This window comes from Trichosurus vulpecula, chromosome 2 (genome assembly GCF_011100635.1).
Source record: "Trichosurus vulpecula isolate mTriVul1 chromosome 2, mTriVul1.pri, whole genome shotgun sequence".
In the NCBI taxonomy this organism is placed as follows: domain Eukaryota; kingdom Metazoa; phylum Chordata; class Mammalia; order Diprotodontia; family Phalangeridae; genus Trichosurus; species Trichosurus vulpecula.
Genome location: NC_050574.1, coordinates 327,982,421 through 328,004,258, shown reverse-complemented (window position 1 = coordinate 328,004,258; position 21,838 = coordinate 327,982,421). Strand labels below are relative to the sequence as shown.

General features: G+C 36.8%; 1 protein-coding gene across 2 annotated transcripts in view; it reads left to right on the top strand.

The window, feature by feature from the left end:
• PAK2 (p21 (RAC1) activated kinase 2) overlaps positions 1-21,838 on the top strand; it is a 96,577-nt gene that overhangs the window by 61,190 nt on the left and 13,549 nt on the right. For both annotated transcript variants that reach the window (XM_036743471.1, XM_036743472.1), the window contains exons 3-10: positions 4,156-4,256; positions 4,646-4,793; positions 8,537-8,568; positions 9,836-9,943; positions 10,915-11,047; positions 13,624-13,687; positions 15,144-15,192; positions 19,694-19,806. In XM_036743471.1, the coding sequence (XP_036599366.1) occupies positions 4,156-4,256; positions 4,646-4,793; positions 8,537-8,568; positions 9,836-9,943; positions 10,915-11,047; positions 13,624-13,687; positions 15,144-15,192; positions 19,694-19,806 (748 nt within the window). The remainder of the gene's footprint in view (positions 1-4,155; positions 4,257-4,645; positions 4,794-8,536; positions 8,569-9,835; positions 9,944-10,914; positions 11,048-13,623; positions 13,688-15,143; positions 15,193-19,693; positions 19,807-21,838) is intronic.

Here is a 21,838-nt window from a genome sequence, read left to right as displayed (position 1 = left end):
TTTTGATGAAATAAGTCAGTGTTCATATTCAGCCAAATTAAGAGCCTTTCACTACAGGTAAAAAATATACAAGGTTTTTTTTTTTTTATTTTGTTTTTTCCCAGTGGAATGTTGACTATAATCGAGTTAAAATTATTTCTTTGACAACTTTTAATTTAGAATTTTTTGTTGTTGTTGAGTAGCAGCAAACAGATAAAATACCATCATATTGAATACTATTCTAATGAATTGTTTTGTACAACAAAGCTGTTTCTGTTCTGGGTCCTATAAATATAGTACTTCATTGACTCTAGTTACCGCTTCTTAAATAAATTATCTAAATACCTAATTAGGATATATCTGTATTCTGTAAAGATATCAACTAAAACAAAACTTGTAAAAATAGTCACTAATTCAGATGCTAGTTGACTACAAAGAAACTAGTCTATCAATTCTATCTTTAAGGCAGGAGGAGGGCCCAAAATACAGCCATTAAGTGGAGTTTGGGCAGGGACCTATTGTGGTCCAATCTATGAGCTTCAGAGGCAACTGGGTTTAAGGTTTTGTGAAAGAAAGAAAGACAGAAGGGAGGTAGAAAGAAATCTAGCCAGTAAACTCCAGATTAAGTGGGTCATCAAAATTTACCTTCCTTTGGAGAGAAGGAAAGGGAGAGGGAGAGGACAAGCTGAGTCACTCAATTCGCTGGATCGCCTTTCAGGTAGCTTGGTCTGCTTACAGGTTGTGTTTGGCCAGGGTCTCCCATTGTGTCCTGGGTCATCTTCAGTCATCCTGATGAATATCTGGTCACTGGACCCAGATGGGTCTGGAGGAGAAGGTGAGGCTGGTGACCTCGTGCAGCCCTCCCTCACTCAAATCAAAGTCAACTGCAAGTCATGTCATCATCTCCCTGATATCATGGTCCTCTTCCGAGAATGAAGGACAAGCACAACAGTGTCTTCTTTAGATTGGGAATGTGATTCTTGACAGTATGGTCATTTTAATAACTTCATCACAGCAAAAAATTTTGACTAGCCAAGTATTTATCAAGTGTCTGAAACAGGAAGGTAGGGAAGGAGCTGACTAATAGTAGTCTGTACTTTAACTCTTTCTTTTTTTCTTTGTCGATGTCACAAAGATAAGTCTTAATAGCCTACTTCTGTGTCAGTTTCTAAGAAGCAGGGGCCTTCTCTTAGGTAGAACAAGCTTAGTTGTGCTACACCTCTTTCTGGGTCAGGAACAAAACACTATCTGCTGAATCTTTTAGGCAGGGAAAGGAATCCTTCCAGTTAAAGAGAGGAGTCATTTTAGGTTTAGGATTATGGCACAAATATCTTTCTATATATCTTTAGACCCCTAAAATTAATAAAATATAAGGCCCAAAGTATGTTAGAGTTGCCTATTTTAAAGTACTTTAAATATCTGCTGCCACTCATACCTCACCTCCTGGCTGAATGCTGTAGCCTCACATTTTTATGATGAGATGGTAAAATCATTCTTAAACTCTTTTCCCAGTGGACTAGCTAGATGTATATTTATGGGGATAAACAAATCATCTTCTGTGTTGCAGTCAAGGTGTCTTTTCTTCCTGAGACTTTCTCTCTCTTTTTTTAATTTAAATCTTTTAGTTTTTGGCTCCAAGAGCTGTGCAGTAATATTTAAAACATCCTGTTTGTCCAACAATGACTTTTCTGTTTCCAGCACATTGTCCAGTTTGAGGCATGATGTAGAACCTTGCCATTTTACTGTTTTCTAACTTTATGACATCTAGTACCCTTTCCTACCCTACTACGTTAAGTAGGCATAAATCGTTTTAAACAAACAAACAAAAAAATGAGGGCTAATGGAAGTAGATTCCGAGGCTAATTCTTTTAAGAAAAATGAACTTATTCATATAAATACACATCTGGTATTAGTTTTTTCCTTTATACCTGTGTGGCCCACCTATTAACATATTTCAGAGTTTCTTTGTATCCTTCTTAAATTATAAACTTTTATGCTTTCTAGCCTCATCCTTTGGTATAAGTATCCCTTAATTAATATAAACTGATTGGATGCATTGTGGTGTTAAGACCTATAGAAAGTGGAGAATGAGAGCTGAGAAAAGGTTGGTCATAAGCAATAATTGGTAACTCTTGAAAGAGTTGCTTCTGTAAAAGTGGTGTTAAAGGCCAGTAAGAAAATGGAGACAGAGAGTTTAAACTGTTCTTTGTAGTGATTTAATAGTCAAAGTAGGAGAAAGATAGAATGATAGCTTGAAGGGATGGTAAGAGCAGGGAAAGTTTTTTTTTGTTTTTTTTTTTTGTTTTTTTTTTTAAGAGTAGGAAAGACCTGAACTTAGATTTGGAGATACTGTTGTGTGAATTCAAATACTAGTCACTGACGCTGGGCAGGTCATTTAAACTCTCTTGTCCACAGTTTCCTTATCTGTAAAATGGGAGGTTGCACTAGATGCTCTCTTAGAAACTTTGCAGCTCTAAATCTATGATTCTTTGTAGGCAACAAGAAGGGAGCCAGCCAGCATGTGGGAAGAAGAAGCAGGACTGGTTATTAGTGGGGAATGTCCCTGAGGGAGGAGTGCAGTGATGATGGAGTTAAGGGTACTTTAAGAAGGGCTGTTTTTTATTCTCTGGAGCTGAAGCATAGGGATAGTAAGGGTAAATATTTAGAGAGGTTTTGAAGAAGGGGACAGATTCTTTAACCTCAGATGTTTTCAGTCATGTTCTGAATGGGATGAGTTGGAGTTTGGAGTGTGGAGGGAAGGTTTGGGGCAGTCACTGTACGATGTGACTGGCAACCAGAAGAATAAAAAGATTACCATGTTGTCACAGAAATTAAATAGCATGAATTTGTATTAAACCCAGTCAGTGTGGTTTTGTGATTTCCTACGGCTATACCACCTCAGATTAAGAAGTATTGAAGGTCTATGTTGAGGATGACCAAGGTTTGAGTTTTGAGTGCATGAATAGTAGAAGAATAAGGAGTTAAAGGATTTGAGGGGAGGACTGTGTCTTGGTGAGCATGCTCTGAGGTCAGAATAGGAGTGATAGAGCAGGACAAGGTGGGGAGAGTGAAGGGTCAGAGGTGGTGGGTAGTTGGAAAAAGTGAAGTACTGCTAGAGCTCTAGAAGGTCAGGAAGTTGATCAGAAGGGGAAACTTCAGAGATTGAGATTCTGGAGAGGGGACAGTTTTGTGATGATGAAGCAGGTGGCTGAGATAGAGTGCGACAGTAATAATGATGGCTAACATTTACACGGTGCTTCAGAGGTTTGTAGTGTGCTTTACAAATGTGTCTGTTATGGTCAGAGCAGCTCTAAGAGGGAGATGCTATCACTATTCCCATTTTACAGATGAGAAAAGTGAGAAAGAGGTCAAGTGACTGACTTACCCAGGATCGCACAGCTAGTGTCTGAGGCCAGACTTGAACGCAGGTCTTCCACTGTGCCGCTTAGCTTTTGGTTTAGATGTAGATCCCAGGAGTGGTTGATAAACGAGGAGTACACAGAGTTTTAAAGTGAAGGGAAGAATGACCTTTATGTCGTTAGATAGCAGTAACAAGGGTCTAGCCAGACTCTCTCAAATACTCCAACAAATCGGTAATCTCATCAGTGTTATGAGGGTACCAAGGTAGCACTCTGCTGGTTCACCTTGTTCTTCCTATATAACCATTCCATCTGTCTGGACAGTGTCATATAAATGGAGCAAATTTCAAAGATGTTTTTGAGGAAGAGACACTGAGGAGCAAAGAATATAGGCTTGGTCCATATAACGTGGATGAAAGGAACGGCCAGGACTTTAGTGGGAAGGGATTAGGCATGTTTGAGATGAATATGTTTCATTGAATGCCAGAGGAAGATATTTGGGATAAAGAGGATAGACCTAGAAGGCCTATTACAACTCTAGTATTGTATGAATGTGCTTCCTTTCATTCCCATTACCTCATAAATAATGTCACTCCCCTTCTTTGTGTTCAGCCTTTGTTTCCTCCCATCTTTCAGTTCCATCTTGTCTCTAAGGTCCCAGGCTATTATCTGTTGGTCATTTTTTGTTTTCATGAAAACTGTCCCCAGTAATTTGATCTAGTCTTTAAAAATTATTTTAACCTATCAGCAGAATGGGTATTTTTGTCAAATTTAAAACTTTGTTCAGTAAAGATATGTTGATTTTTTTTCCACGTAGGAAGTAAGAAAAAAGAAAAGGAGAGGCCAGAAATTTCTCCTCCTTCTGATTTTGAACACACCATCCATGTTGGCTTTGATGCAGTTACTGGAGAATTCACTGTAAGTATAATTGGCTATGTTTTTCATTGTGTACTCATGAAACTTAGTGCTTCAGTTTTACTTTGCAGAATTGAGTTTTTTCTCCAAGGATATAATTTCTTAATTATTAGGGTATTTTTGCTTCTTGGGAAGTGCTATCAATTCTAAAAATCAACAGTCATTTGTTAATTGTCCAGAGTAGATAGAAATATGTTTAATGAAGATGGACAAGGTTTAAATATAGGAAGTTAAGTTGTGATACCTCAGTCTAATGAGGTCGATCTAGAGTTGAGGGATGGTTACATTTGCCACTATGTAAAAGTTTGACTTATGTTGGATCCAACCGATTTTGTGTATGACAATTTGCCATGTCAGCAGGCAGTGCTGTTCAATTAAGATCTTTTCTTTAGGGAATGCCAGAACAATGGGCTCGGTTGCTACAGACCTCCAATATCACCAAACTAGAACAAAAGAAGAACCCCCAGGCTGTGCTGGATGTTCTGAAGTTCTATGACTCCAATACAGTGAAACAGAAATATTTGAGCTTTACCCCTCCTGGTAAGACGCTAGACTACATTGTAATAAAGTAGTGATGCTTCCTGATGAGGCTGTAAAATTTAAGATGAGGGGGAAGAAAAGAAATATTCACATACTAATGTACATAGCTAATGAAGGAAGAAATAATTATAGGATGTGCTACTTATCCACATATGAAAGATTCCTTTTTTTTTACTCAAATTTTTCTCTCTGGGGTTCCTCAATAGTTTAAGGGGTTCAGTGGAATAAATAAGTTGTGATAGACAGGCACACACAACAGGCTTGTCTGCTTTACTATGTGTCATTTTGGGAAAGAGAGAGAGAGAGAGAGAAAAAAAAGAATATATTATGTCTGAATAGTTGGCTTCTTACCAGTATAGAATCAGGCACGTAAGGTACCCAGTAATAATCAAGCATATAATCAGTTGATTGTTGCCTAGTCTCAGTAGAAAGATTATTTTTATATTTGTAGCTTATTAATTTTTTTTTGTTCTTCCTTATTATATGCTGGGGTGGGGGGGGAGGGTTTGGATAAGATTCTCCTATTTTCCTATATGGTAGTGTAGTAGATAGACAGTTGGCCCTGGAGCCAAGTTCAAATTTGGCCTCTTATATAGCCTGGCTGTGTGACCCTGGGCAGGTCACTGAACCTTTTCAGTTATCAGGGTATCTTTGAGACTCTTAAGTTGCTGAGAAGGGGCTGTTTGGTAGAGTAAGTCCCTCGCTAGGCACTCCCTCTACTGATGAGATCCTAGGCCTTGTCCCAGTCCCCTTCTCTTGATAAGATTGGTAGTAGTTGTTGATGATTAAGCTTATAATAACAGTTTAAATAAAATAAAGGGAAAGGTGGTTGTGCCTGTAGAGAGCTTGAATGCCACTGTGTTAAATGGCAGGTGAAGTGATAAGTTTATGGCTTCACCCAGTGATTCTATTTGACAGAAAGGAGTTTGTGAAGTAAGAGGCTGCCCAATCTGTATAGATTGTTATATCATTGAGCATCAGAATAGGCATAAATGATGAGCGTACAACCATTTTTGATTCTGATGTTAATGAGATTGAAAACTATGTTTTTAAAAAGATAGAAGCTTAAATGTAGGCTCCTAGAGTACTGGGGCCTATGAGTCTTCAAAAATTTCAGATTTGTAATCTAGCATTTTTTAAAGGAATTCTGTTTAAAACATGTTGCGCCATTTGGGGCTAAAATCTGGAAATTGGGAGTTACAAATTTTTTGGGGGGAGGAGGAGGCAATTGGGGTTCAGTGGTTTGTGAACCATCACATAGCTAGTAAGTATCAAGTGTCTGAGGCTGAATTTGAACTCAGGTCCTCCTGACTCCAGGGCCAGTGCTCTGTCCACTGCACCACCTAGAATTTCACTCCCCAAAATATAATCATCACCAGAGAACTTACCAAAATAGACTGGGGTAACCACCCTCCAAGTTTCTGAATGGAAAAGAGTACTTGGTAATGTCGAAAGATTGTGCTCCATTGTGGGATATTCACATTAGTTCTTTATTGACAGGATCAGTAACGACATTTAGCTCTATGTGTAGAATTTATTATTTAAAATTGTAAAATCTAAAGGGATTTAAACACATTAAACATCAACCTCAGGCACGGGAACCTGAGTATCAGAAAGTATAAAGTAAAGCTTCAAATTGGTGAGGCTTTCTTTTAATTAATCCAGTTCATATAAGCAACTTCAATTTTAGTCATTCAGAAGAAGGGAAAACTGGCCCTCCGAGGTCACATAGTGGTCAAACTTCAGGGATTCCATCTTAAATGGTATTTCAGTGCAAGGGGCTTTATACGGTGGTTGTACAAGAAGGGATGGAGTCTCTTCCCACACCAACATCCTGATCTCTCTTGACCTTAATCATCACTAGTGAGGGGTCTTGGCTTGTCCTTCCACCTCTGTCACTTCTGATGAGCTAATCAGTCAGTAAAAGTCATCTTTGGGCTTGATAAACAATTTTGAAATGCTTTCCTTTCAGTGTGCATATTCTCCAAAAGCTTCTGGGTTTCCTGGAATTTCTAAAAAGAATTATAGGTCTCACAGCAGTGATTTTTTACCCAGATTTTGATAACAGGCTTGGCTTTGGATTTCTGAGGTGTTAACTGTTTGGCAGGTGTATTAGGAGGGCAGAGTTTATAATCTCAAAGAGGGTCATATATATGTCTGAAAGGTTTGGAACCGCTGGATATAAGAAATTCTCAAGATAAGAGGCAGAAGAATCAAAGCATATATTTAGGCTCCACAGTAACCAACCCATGAACCAGCATCCCCATTTTGACATATTGATCAAAAGCTTCCAGGCCCAATAAGTACGCTGCACAAGAGGAACCAGGAGGCTACAGAGAAGCATGATGGTGTAAAGCAAAATCATGCTTCCCCCTCTATGGTAAAAAGATTACCCACTGGCCTCAAGTCCTTGTTCAGCTTCCTCCCGTAGGTCAGCTCTGCTACCGGCAGCTCCTGCTTCAGCTGTGGCTGTAGCAGCCTCTGGCTCCAACGGAAGCTGTTTTTAACCATCCGGCTTCTGCGGGGGTGTAAGGTACGCCAGGGAAAGCACAGGTTCTTTCAATCTGCTGAAGCAAGGTGAAGGAGCCGACAAGCTTACTCCAATCCAACATACAAACAGCATTCAGTTCAGGGGAAAAAGCCAAACTAGTCAAGGGCACTTGTTGACTAAGTGCTAAGGAGCCCATTTTTGTTTGCCAACACAGCAGGTAACCTCTACAGTCAGATATCAAGCTCAAGGGTTCAGTCTTAGTTCGATTAAGGTACAAGTGTGCCAGTTTGGTGGTTTGGAAATGGAATTTGTTTCATTGTATTTTTCCTAGCATATATAAATTGCTCAGTTATTTAAAAGCGCCTGGTCAGTGAGAGCTCTATTGTATTTTACTATGAAGGGTATGAAACTACCCTTTCATAAGTAAGTCATCAGTACACAATGTTTCTGGATAAGGTGTCTTATGTCACAGTTACTCTTAGGATGTGGGACTCAACACAACTTTACATAAAATCACTTTTTAGCTATTTGAGGTCTTTTACATAATTCTTTTTTTTTCCAAAAATTAATTCATCTTGAGCTGAAATGTAAAGGATATTGCTTCACTTCATCGTTTAACAGTTAGGATGAAGGGGATAAAATATACCTCATTGTATTCCTACGTAATTTTTATTTTTTCTAGTAGATCTCTGCATTTTAATTTTGTTGTTGTTGTTGCACGTAGCTTGGAGATTGTGGTGACTTGCCATGGTATCATTTATTTAAAATGTTCTTAAATATTTCTGGATCAGTGTTAATGCCCAGGTGACTGTGGATAACAGTTTGGTCTATGATTATGTTCCAGTTCCAGTACAGTTATTTTACTGATTTTTAAAAAATATTTTTAGCTCTATAATTGTACTATGGGGAATTGTCATCTGTTTGTGAAAGACAACATTCTTAGGTATTATTTTTTTAATCCTCAGGTATTTGGTAGGTGCTAATGTTTTTGTAAACCTGTAGTGATATGTTTGGTATTTGGTAGGTGCTGATTTTTTTGTAAACTTGTAGTGATGTGTTGTACCAATTAAGTTCTCCTGTGTAATTGCATGGATTAATAAATTAGCCCAAAGTCCTAAAGGATGAAAAAAATCCAAAGAACTTCATTGTTTAACTTCAAATTTGCTTAAATTCATTTTTCTCCTCTTACTTAGTTCAGTTCTCATTATTTACTTAAATAAGAATATTTAATAACTTTTGTTTTCCTATTCAGAGAAAGATGGCTTCCCTTCAGGAACACCAGCGGTAAGTTGATGTTATTTTTATTGTAGTTCTTCAGATTGCCATTATGTTTTTGGTACTTCATAAAGCATTTGTTAGTTTCTGGTTTACATTCTAAAATAAACGATAGGCCATGAGCTTTGTGGGACCATGGAAAATAAATCAGTGGCTCAGAAGTCTGCAGTCATTTATCAAGCACATATGTGTCAAATGCTGTACTTAAGACTAGGGCTAGGAAGAAAGGCAAAAGATAGCCCCTTTGCCCTCAGGGAGCTTACAGTCTAATGGACAATGTATTTGATTTTGGCTTCTTGATAAGTACAAGAAACCATTTTAAATCAGTGGAACTTAGGATAGTAGAATCCTAAAGAGCTGGAAGAAATCTTAGAACTTATCACATCTAATTTTTCCCTCATTTTACAGATGAGAAAACAAGAGTGTAGAATGGTAAAGAGACTTAAACCAGGGTCACATACAATTTTGAGTCAGAGGCTGGACTTAATACTCAGGTTTTCCTCACTTTAGCTTTTTATCTACTGCATCTCACTGTGTTAATGATTAATAAATGTCAAGTAGAAGTCATTCTGGCTATGTTCTTTACTGAAAGCATGTATGGGAAAAACTAAAGTTATGAAGTTTTGCATATTTCACAAATATATTCTAATATGTCTTATTTGTATACTTAGTGTAAGTCAGAGGAAGGTTATTAATAACTTTATTTTAAAATGTGTCTGGTTCTACTGAATTGCTCAGATGGTTCAAACTATTTCTTTTAGGCCATAGCAGATAGAGATCATTTCCCATATTAATGGTCTTTGTACAAATGGATGCTAGCCAAAAAGTTTGTTCTCTTAAGTGACTGTGCTTCTTAATACTCTAATTCCATTTGTTTAGCAAATCCTCCCATGTATTGTGCATTAGCCCAGTTACAATTATGAATTTCAAATTATGGGCCCTAGAATAAATTAGAGGGTCCAGATCTGATGGGAGGAGGGGAGGAGTTTGTAGTGGAAGGCACCTAGCAAAAACAGAAGACCTGTATTTTAATCTGAGTTCTTCTATCATTTATTTGTATAATCTGAAATAAGTCATTTAATCTTTCAGGTCTTTTCCCCCATCTGCAAAATTAGGGAATTACACTAAATTTATTGTACAATCTGGTGATTCTAAATGGTTTTATAGCTCTTAATGAGGTTTTATTATATTAAAATGAGTACTTTAAAGAAGCAATGTTCTTGGGCTTCATTTCTTTCATGTTATGCGTACTATTTCTCCCTCTTGATAAACCCAGCTGAATGCAAAAGGCTCAGAAACTTCAGCAGCAGTAACAGAAGAAGATGATGATGATGAGGAGACTGCTCCACCTGTCATTGCTCCTAGACCAGATCATACAAAATCAGTGAGTGTGTTATTTGTGAGCTTATGATATTCTGTTGGTTTAGGGTTTATGGTTTTGAACCATCCGGGCTGTTTCCTTCTCTTGAACTTCCTTTATCTTCATAGTCTGTATTAGGCATACAATTTAACTTGGTTTTTTGGTTTTTAAAAACTGTTCTTTGTTTCTTACGTGTGAAACTGTTAAGGGAAATAAAAGCCTTGAGGTCAGAGACCAAGTCTTATATCTCTTAAAATTTACCGTAATATCTAGGTTAAAAGCAGTTACTAGGCTCTCCGGCCTTTCTTTGGAAGATACCTGGGAAGTTTTCCCAGAGCCCTGGGTTCACTAGCAGGAGATGAGGAGATAAGATCCTTAATGACAGTGAACTTCTTGTGTAGGTATGGAGAAGTAGACCCTGGAAAGTCCCAGAGTGGAATGAGGAAAGAGGTTTTATTGGGAATCCTAGTAAGTGGTGGCAGCCAGAGGGGAGGGTTTTAGTTACCAGTTAGTTAAACCCCGGTGATGACTGCTTGAATTGAATGTGATACAAATTAGATATTTTTTTAACTGAAGCTTGTTTCTTGTAGAAAAGAATAGCATTTTGTGAAGATTGCATTTTTTGTTATTCTTATTTGCAATATATCTTCAAAAATAGGGTCTCTAGGCTTGGTTTTTTTATCCTTTCTTTTAGATACAGTGTAAGTTTAGTTCTAAAATGAGAGATTGACATTGTATACATTAATCTGCTATACTCTTAAGTAGATTATTAAATATACGACATTGTGCAACAAATAATTTCAGATCTTCAAGTATTTCCTGTTAAGTGATTTGTAGAGACAAATGAATGCTGAAAATATTAACCTCTCAATCGTTAGAACACTGAGAAGTGACTATAAGTGATTTTAGTATTGGTTAAAATCAGACTTGAATCATTCCCAACAATTAAGGCCTGAAAACATTGGGCCTGAGTAGTAAATTTTGTCTCCTCATAGATTTACACGCGGTCTGTAATTGACCCTATTCCTGCACCAGCTGGTGATTCTAATGTTGATGGTGCCACCAAATCTTCAGATAAACAGAAAAAGAAGACTAAGATGACGGATGAAGAGATTATGGAGAAACTAAGTAAGTTTGATAACACTTAAAATTTTCTAAAAATGTCGCGGTTTTTTTGTTACAGATTTTTGTGCTGTATTCTGCTCAAGCTGAATTTAGATTATTCATAAACTGTATCTTAAGGATAGATTAATTTGTCATCTTATTACAGCTGGTGGTTCAGTGGATAGAGCACTGGGTTTGGAGTCAGGAAGACCCAAGTTCAAATCCAGTTTCAAACACTTAGTAGCTATGTGGCTCTGGGCAAGTCACTTAACCTCCGTCTGAATCTGTTTCCTCATCTGTAAAATGGGGAAAATAAAAGCACGTATGTCCCGGAGTTGTGAGGATCCAAATGGAATAATATTATAACTAGTATAGTGCCCAGCACATAGTAGGTGCTTGATAAGTGCTTGCTTCTTTCCAGAGTAATAATAGCTTCAATTACATCTAGCGAAGTCGGGATAATACTCTTTAACGTTGCTTTGCCTGCTTAGCGTACCAACCCCCCATTTGGAAGGTGGTCTTTATTACCTGACAATGACATTTCTCTTTTTTTTTTTGGAGGGGGGAAGGCAGGACAATTGGGGTTAAGTGATTTGCGCAAGGTCACACAGCTAGTAAGCGTGTCAAGTGTCGGAGGCCGGATTTGAACGCAGGTCCTCCTGACTCCAGCCAAGGTTTTCTCCACGGAGAGAAGGCATTGTTTCATTTTTGTCTTTGCCTCTCCCAGTGCTTGGCCTGCCACGGGCCTCACACAAAGGTATACTTTATGGTTAGAGCGGCTGTATGAGGGTTTGGGTGTGCTTTACGTGTGAATAAATACAGTGGAGTGAGTGCTGGGCCTGGAGTCAGGAAGACCTGAGTTCAGATTTGGCCTCAGACACGTAGAAGCGTAATGACCTTGGGAAAGTCACTAAACGCTGTTTGTCTCAGTTTCCTCGTCTGTTAAATGAACTGGAGAAGGAAATGGCAAACCAGTTCCGCACATTTGACAAGAAAACCCCAAACAGGGTCACAAAGAGTTGAACACAACTGAAGTGACTGAACAACAACTTATATGTGGAATCTACATTCGTTTTGGTTTTTAAGTAAACAGGTTATTTTCTTGGACTTCATTTTTCTACCTTTTTCCAGATCTTATATACCAGGAATAGAGTTTAGGGCAAACATGTAATAAATAATTCATGAAGTGCCAAATGGAGAATTTCTGGGATCTCTAGGAAATTTTGGCAGAACTGCTAGTGACTTTGAAAAGCACTGATTTAGAGAGAGAAAGAAATAGTCTTGGATGTGATTTATTTAAAACATTTATTTTCTCTGCTGGCTTTTACCTATTGATTTCTGACTTTTCAAGCATGAGGCGACACCCCTGCCCCTTTCTTTTGGGGGGGGTGGTAGGGATGGATGCTTCATAACATGCTTATTACCTTTTCTTTTTTGGAGGTGCTGTTTTAAAAAAAATATTATACATGTAACGTAGGAATTATAGGATGTTCCTCTGCTGTTTTATTGTGTATCCATTATTGTCTCCCTTTGTGCCCTACTCCATTGTTTCAACCTCTGGTCAGATTGGCCAAATTGAAGTTGAGTATTATCTGGAATTAATTTTTAATATAACTCTTATTTTTAACTTGAGTAATTGTTAATTTATTGAATTTTCTGTTTTGTTGATCTGTTCATAAAAATTCCAGTTCAGGATGGATATTAAAATTTCTTACGTTTCATAATTTTGAAGCCATTCATTTAGTCCGTGTTGACTTTATTTTTAATTTACTTTAGAGGTTAAAGACCATCAATACAAATATTTCTTTAGAACAGAAAAGAGGATTCTTTATGGAATCATACATCTGTATTAAATATAACTTGTTTTTTAAAGCATGCATTAAATTTAATAGTAGTGCCAACACTTCTTTGAAATTCTTTCTGGTCACTTTTTTTTTATGCTTTGATGGCATTACTGTTACTATCTCTCCATATTTCTTTATTCTCCTCAAACAAAAGGTCTTCTTTGGAATAAATAAATATGGATTGTGCCACATTAGTTACGTCTGAAAATGTATGTCTCGTTGTCTGCCTCCTGTTCATCACCTCTCTTTCTTTTGACTTTGACAAATCAGGTGCCTACATAATTGAATCCTTTTTCGGACAAAGTTGCTGCTTAATAGACTTTTCTTATTCTTCATAGTAACAGTAATTGCCAATATTTGCCAGAAGAGGAAGTTAAAATAACCATGTAGACATTTTTATTACTTTCTTCTTTAGTTAATGTTAAGTAGCTTCCATTAATTTAATAGACATGAGTGGTTGTATTCTGTAAGTGATTGGTGTAAGATTAACTTAATGAAAATTTAGTTTTTTCAGCATTATTAAAAACAACTTGGAATTAAGAACTGGTGGAAAGGTTATATTTATTTTTAAAGACATAGCTTATATACAGAATTTTATTGCTGCTTCTTTCTCAATGAGTTTTCTCTGGCTTTTGTAAGGCTGGTAGCATATTTGAGAATATTTTTTTAAAAAATCTGACATGTTTGCAAAGGAATAGTACCATTAAAACTTTAATTTTTAATATTCAAATGGGCTTTCCCTTTTTTTTTTAATAGGAACTATAGTCAGCATAGGTGATCCTAAGAAAAAATATACCAGATATGAAAAAATTGGACAGGGGTGAGTATTCATAAAGATGTTTACCAAGATGTATCATATAATTTAGCTTGCTTGTTGTTGGTCATCATGCTCTTACTAAAAATAATGTCCTTGTGGATTAGCATAAGTAATAGTAAATAGATGAAGCATATTTAAAATGGTGTTGGGTTTCTTTACTAGTTATTTTGTGAGCAATTTTGCATCCTTATTTTTACCCAAATACTATTTTCTTTTTGTTTTTTGGGTGTGGATGGGTGGTTGAAGGGTGTTGGTGAGTACAGGTGGAAAAGAGAAATTAAGCTACCTAGGCATCAATAGGAATGGAAAAGAAATGGCAGATTATGTTGTAGTTAGGCTCAGAGAATTTTACAGCAACATGGAGGCAGGTTTGCAGCCACGTATGTACAAATGGATGTGAAAATATAAAGGTAATTATCAAGATGTAATTAAAAGTAAGCCAGTGTATACAATCACAATGTAATGATTGTGAAAAAATCTGGGAATGGGACAGGTTGACTCGAGAATTCAGCTGGCCTGAGGAATGGAATCTGGGCAATAAACCTCATTTTTTATGCAACAGAAATTTAAAAGAAATTGTAAGTTGGATTTCTGTTAATTTTTATTTAATAAGAAAATAAGTTTTAGGGACCTTTACTGGGTAAATACTTAAAATATAATTAGGTGTGGTAGAAATTCACCTTTATTATCCTGTTGTGAATATAACGACTGGTTCTGCCTTTTCAATGAATTCTTGGAATGCTACTAGCTTGAAAAAGAAGTAGTTTCAATTTTTAGCTTTTCTTATTGATATTATTTTTATACTCGTCTATCCCTTCGTTCATTAGATACATATTAAATGCCCACTAGTGCATGACACTCTTCCTGCCCTTGTCTAGGTAATGTTAAGTATTATGAATTTTAGCAAACTGCTTTTATTTCCATATTTTTAAGCAAAACATCCTATTTTTTTTTCTTATAAATCAGTGAAGATTAGGAATTTTAAGGAGTAATTATGTTGGAAAGATAATCTATCCATTGCTTTTTCTGTCTGAAAAAATGTTTCAGGGACAGAAGCTTATGTCTTTGTGGAAAACTAGTTACATCTTTTAAAAAATCCCTCCAATCATTTCATTTTTTTCCAGTTGTGTTAGGTACCTTTGTTGGCTGTTTTGAGCCTTTCATTATAATTATGAGAGGCGTGTGAGAGATTGTAGTAAACACAAGGTCAGCTTTGAAGACAGGAATATTGGTTTCACGTCCTGCCTCTGACATAAACTAGCTTTGTGACAATGGGCAAGTCATTTAACCTTTTTAGGGCTCTGATCAACCTCTCTAAAACTTATTGTTGATCTATGTCAGTAGGAGGAATTTTCTCTCCTATAGTTCTCTAAACCAGTGAAATCACAGGATGAGAAAAATTGTAATGTTTGTAGTGTTTTAGAAACTCCAAATTTGGTCATGTCTTTTATTATTGCAGAGCTTCAGGTACAGTTTTCACTGCTACAGATGTGGCGTTGGGGCAGGAGGTAGGTCACTTTTTAATCCATCTATATACCGACTAAGTATGAGAGAAGCTATCAATAAGAAAACTACCTTTTTCCCCAGTAACATCAGTTTGTAATAACTATCTGTTTTGAATGAATTGAATTATGCATGTCAACTAATAAAGAATTATTATTTTGATTAGAAAACATGTTTAAAAAAATTTTTTATATTCCTAACAATGAAGGAAGGTTTGTTATTAGTTAGGCCTGATAGTGGATAAATCAACTTAAAAGTTAATTAAATTCCTACTTCAGTTTAGCTTTGTGCTAAGCAGTGTAGGTAGATGCAAAAGAATTAAAAGCTATGTGCTCTTTTCACAATAAATGAATTAGTTTAAAATTATTAAATTATTTCTAAAGGCTAAGTCCAAGCACTGCGCTAAGCCTTGGGGTTACTAATAAAAAGTGAGAGTACCAGCCACAAGGAGATTACATTCTAATGGAGGAGACGTATACGTTGGGTGTGTGTGTGTGTGTGTGTGTGTGTATGTGTGTGTGTGTGTGTGTATATATATATATATATATATATATATATATATATATATATATATATATATATATTTCATTAGTATTTTCATTAGAAAGTTCAGGAGTAATGGAAGCATTGATTGCTCTGACTGTGCCTTCAGAACTAGAAAAGGGATTGAGGGAGAAAGGCAATACAAGTTCAGTGGCAAGGCCGCTGCTAATAAGATGGTTGGGGAGTAGAATAAGCTTGGCTGGGAGTTGCCTGAAAGAATAGGCCCTAGGAGGCATTTACCCATCAGAACAGTGGGAGACCTGGGGGTGGGAGTGGGTAGGTGGAGGGGACAGGTCTTAGAGAAAAAAGGTCATCAGGGCATGGTTTCTGGTCCTGGGCAGCAAGGCACCTTGCGAGAAGATGCTCAGGACTAGATTTTAGATATATATGGGTTCATTGGGGTAGATAAAATGAATGCTCACACTGAAAGTTTAAAAGGAATGCTTTCTTCCTCATCTTGGGATTAAGGAGCCTTCCTCCTTGAAAAAGCTTGATCCTCCATGTCTATCTTCGATCTTCTTTATCTCTTCCTGTGCTTCCTGTAAACTTTTACCATCTTTCATCTTTCCTTGTATTTTGGATCCTTCCCCTCAGCCTGTAGACATGCTCATATTTTCATTATCCCAAATAAAAACTAAACCAAAAAACTTTCCCAACAACGCTGCTAGCGCCTTTAACTATGATACTCTCCCTGTCCCTTGATTGCCAGATTTCTCCCCTCCTCATGGAGATTTGCTTCAGCCTCAGTGCTCACACCTTATCAGTGCTCATGTTTGCTTGTGCTACCAGCTGCTTCTACCATCATCATCATCTCACTCCCACCTCTCCCAGGGCAGAGTAGAAGTTCCTTGAGGGCAAGCAGTATCTTTCTTTTTTTTTTTTTTTAATCTATACTATCCCCCAGTGCTTAACACCGGACGTAGCACATAGAAAATGGTTGTTGTGGTGTTATTGCTCACTCCTTCAGCAGAGTCCTGCTCTCTGTGACCATGGACCATGCTGTCCATGGGTTTTCTTGGCAAAGATATTGGAGTGGTTTGCTATTTCCTTCTCTAGTGGATTAAGGCAAACAGAAGTTAAGTGACTTGCCCAGAGTCACACAACTAGTAAATTGAGACCAGATTTGAACTCAGGTCTTCCCAGCTACAGGCCCAATGCTCTCTCCACTGAGCCACCTAGCAGCCTAAGTAGGTAATTGATAAATGTTTATTGTATTTTTTTAAAATTTCTGAGATTTTGGTAATTTTAGTCTCTCTTATTTTTCCGTTTTGCTTACTTTCTGACTTTCCCCTTTGATGGTGGTTTCCCTGTAGCCTGGATTTGAAAATCTCTTAGCCTCCTCCCATGTTTGCCGCAGTTTACCAGCATGTCTCCACCATAAGTGATTCTGGGAAGACAGAATTGGTCTCAGCTGGATGATGAGCTCTTGACTTCGTGCTTAGTGGAGTGCCACACAATCTCCCATACACATGTCCTAGCCCCTTTCCCTCTGTGCCTTTGTTCCCTGGCTGAGCTCTGTTGCAATACAGAACACTTCCATGTTGCTATTGCAGCCTGAGAAAATTTGTGCCATTTTGATTTCTGAGGCACTGGGAGGAAGGTTGGGTAGGGTTAGGGTATAGGTTGGATTTTGGCACAAGGAAGTGGTTCAGCTTGTACAGCTTTGCTTTGGGGAGAGTACTGAGGAAAAGGACATCAAGTGAGCATGTTAGGAGTTAGCCGCCTTTGCTATTAGTTCAGCAATTCAGATTTACCTTGTTTGGGTTCTTGGAGTCCCATACCATGGAGGTAGCTGAAAGTCTTTTATTTAGCGGTTTCACGATCAGAAAAATTATCTAGACATTCATCTTGTTGGCCGTATCACCTACAAGCTTTCCCCCTTAGCTCCCAAATAAAGTATAAACATCTGACATTTAAAGTTCTCTAAAAATGTAACTCCAATCCACTTTATGGCATTATTTCATACTACATCCTTTTCATGTATTATCATGTACTCAGACCTAGACTATTCTCTTCCTATCTTTCCCAATCTCTAGTGCTTTTATTTGCACTGAATCTCTTGCTTAGAAAAGATGTCTCTCCATCCCTCACTCCTCCCTAATCATCTTTTGAAGTTCCTCAAGACTCATTTTGGGTGCTATCCTCCATAAAGCTTTGCTTCTTTTGCTTGTGGAAGTTTTCTTAAGCTCTTTAAATTTCTAATAGTACTTTGCCATCTCATTTTCCCTTATACCATAGTTTATTTGTATGTGACTCTCCTTTGCCCTCCCATCTCTCCCTCTGAGTTAGATTGCTAGTTACTTGAGAGTGAGGTATGTATTGTATCTATCTTTGTATCCCCAATGCCAGTATAGACCTTTGCACATTAGTGCATAAGACAATACCAAGTGCTACCTTATGTGGTATGGACTATAAATGTAATAGGAATCCAGAGAAGGGAAATATGCGGGGGCGGGGGAGGGGTAGTCAAGGAGGAGATAGGATGTAGGTAGGATTTGTATAAGCAGAAAGGATAGGGAAGAGCATTTCAAGTGAGAACAGTATAAACAGAAGTTTGGAGGTTAAATGAGTATATGACAGTTCATTCTTAGAGCAGAAGGGTAATGTTATGGAATATTGGAAATAATATTGGGTAAGTAAAGATAAGTTAATTATGAGCATAGAATGCTTTGGCGAAGAGAGGAGAGGGTTAGCCATCAATGTGATATGTCAAACTATTGTCATACATGGTGAATTTGATAGTTTTTCTCCGAGAGAAACTTTTGAAAGAGGTATTCAGGTTTTGTGCCAGCTCAGACATATTTTCACTCCATGAGGATGACAGACATATTTAAACAGCTGTCAAGATGTGTAGTCAGCGGTAATAAGTGCATGCTGTTGTAGCTTTTAGAATTGAAATTAAAATTTGTCTTCAAAGCAAAATGTGACTGAAGGAATGTCCCCTTACTTCCCTTTTCTTAATAAAAGAGAAAGTTACAAGTTTAGAAGTGTTATTTGTAATAATAACTTAACTTTATTATTGCTGAAATGGGAAGATAGGTACATAGTGTTTAAAATATGAAAATACTTGAGTTGGAATTCTGTTTCAGATGATTAGTAGCTGTGTGACGTCGGACAAGTCGTTTAACCTCTCTGTCCAGTTTCTTCATCTGTAAAATGGGGCTCATAATGGCATTTGCTTTATAGGGATATTGTTAGATTAAAATGGGATAATCCCTGAAAGTGCTTTCTAAATCTTACAAGTTCTATGTAAAATGTTAGTTGCTATCATCATCATCATATTAAATTTGTATAGAGTTGGCTGGACTGCATATTGATGATGAAGATTTTCTTTTTGTTTAATTGGGCAACTGGAGGGACAGATTATAAATGCATAGAAGCACATTGATTTTTTAAAAAATGGCATACTGTTTTAAAGTTGGCATATTGCTTTATATACACCATCTCCTTTGATTCCCACACCAGCCCTGTGAGGTAAGTGCTACAGATCCTATAACTTGGCAAAGAAGGAAACTAAGACTCAGAGAGGTTGTGACTTGTCCATGTCACACAGCTGGTAAATATTTTAAATTAGAATTAAACCCAAGTCTCCCTGATCCCAACCCCGGAACTCAAATAACTACACCACATTTCCTCTCAGTCCATTGTTAATCCCTACCAATTTGTATCTGTATTTTAGAATATGCTGTTGGTTCTCATCATGAATACATGTAGTGAGAGAGTTTATTCTTTGGATTGGAAATCCCTTGCAATTAGGGAATAATCTTAACTCTTCACATCACATGGAGCTTAGTTCAGTGCTATATACTCTGAATATCCCATTAATTTCTGGGATAGCTTCTTGTTCAGTGGTCAGCAAACATTAACAGGTGCTGATGTTGGCTCTATAATCTGTAACTGTCCTAATTTACAAAAGGTTAGAAAGTTAACCACTCTTATTTTATTCTGTTCCATTGATAACAGGTTGCTATCAAACAGATAAATTTGCAGAAACAGCCTAAGAAGGAATTAATCATTAATGAAATTCTTGTAATGAAAGAATTAAAGAACCCCAACATAGTCAACTTCTTAGATAGGTAAGTATGGATTTTTCAGAAAGTTTGAGGTCAGAATGTGATCTTTAAAGTCTGATGGTGTTTCTTCTGTTGTGCAGATAATTTGACACAAAACTACCGAAAGGGCTTCTTTATGAAGGGCTGTGTTGTGCTCTTTCTTCTCCCCCTCCCCCCCACTCCCCTTTGTTCTGTGACAGATGATTCTCCTAACTTGAGATTTAAATCCTTAGATCATGTTTCAAATTTCAAATGATCATTTTCTTGTCAAATAACATGATTTTGTATACTAATGATTCATTTATCTGGCACTGTAGAGACTGAGGAGTTATCCCATAAAGGTGAATCTTCCAATGATAAAACATCCCATTAGCCATTTTTAATGAAAATATTTCTGAGATGTACTATATTTTGATAAATCAGGGTTATCATTATGACTACCAGTTATTATCTTTACTATGTTGAAAAAGAGTAATTTTTCTCTCTTCTCTTGCTATTAAGCTGGCAGCTCTCACTTCTTTTTTCAGGGTGTACCTGAGCTTATTACTAGCCTTCCTCTTTATGATTTGCTACTTCTGATTTGTGATTTGGATACTTAACCAAGGTTTATAAGAACTACATTTGTTGTGTCTGTAAGTTTTAGATGAAGGTCTGTATGGCCTCATAAAGTGAAGTGAAAGGCCATTATCTAATGTATCTTTAAAAATATTTAAATTTTTTTTATTATGAACTTAATAAACAGCCGTTGTGAACGTTTCAGTATACAAAGAGCAGAGAGAATTACATATGAAACTGAAGTTCTAGAATATACAGTTATTTAAAAGTACATATAAAATTTAACATAATAACAAAACTGTCTTGTTTGTTGCCTACTGAATTTGATCCTATTCCTTTTTGTGTATTTTAGAATGTTCTATTGATGATATTTTTGTTTTATATCCCTATAATTACCCATTACTCCCTTTCCAGGGCACCCCCCCAAAAAAAACAAACAAACAAACTCTCTAGCCCTTCCATATGACAAACAAGTATAGTTAAACAAAACAAATCCACACATTGGCTCTGTTTGACAACCTATGTCTCATATGCTCCGTCACCTTTCTGCCAGAAGATGAAAAGCATGCTTCATCATCAGTGTTGGGGTATTATGATCGGTTGTTACGTTGTTGAGAAATCTTTCCGATTTCGTTTCCTTTATATTATTGTAATAATTGCATAAATTGTTCTTCTAGTTATGTTTATTTCACTCTGTATCAGTTCATTCAAATCTTCCCATATTTCTCTGAATCTTCCCTGTCAACATTTCTTACACTGCAGTAATGTATTATATTAATGTACCATAATTTATTCAGCCATTCACCACTTGATGGACTTGTAACTGTTTTGTTCAGTTCTTTTCTGCAATAAAAAATGCTACTGTAAATATTTTTGATACCTATGAGTATCACACTTTCACTCTTTGAGCTCTTTGTGGTATGTGCCTTTCAGTTTTATCACTGGTTCTAAAGGTATGTACAATTTAATAAGTTTTTGGTTGTAGTTCCAAATTGCTTTCCAGAATGACAGGACCAATTTATAACACCACTGACAGTGCATTAATGTGCCTGGCTTTACATAGCCCCTCTGACAGTTGTCATTTTCCTTCCTTTTTTGTCAAGCTTTTTGAGTGTAACGTAGAGTTTCAGAGTTGTTGTAATTCGCATCGCTCTTATTATTAGTGATTTGGACTTTTTTTATGGAGTTATTAATAGCTTGTCTCTCTGTTTTGTAGCCTGCCTGTCCAAATCCTTTGACCATTAATCTCTTGGGGAATGTTTCTCATTCTCATATATTTGTATCATTTCCAGTATGATTTTTTTGAGTGCTTTGTCACAACCATGTTATTGATTCTGTTTAGTTTACTTGCTGATTCTTGGCTGGTAAGTGGAATGCTATAATAGTTTTCATTTCTTATGTTTATTTCAATAAGGGAATGCTAAGTGTAAATTCTTTGGGATTGAGGAATCCTCTATTAAGGAAATGTCGATTTACATAATTCTTAGTGATGTCAACAGAA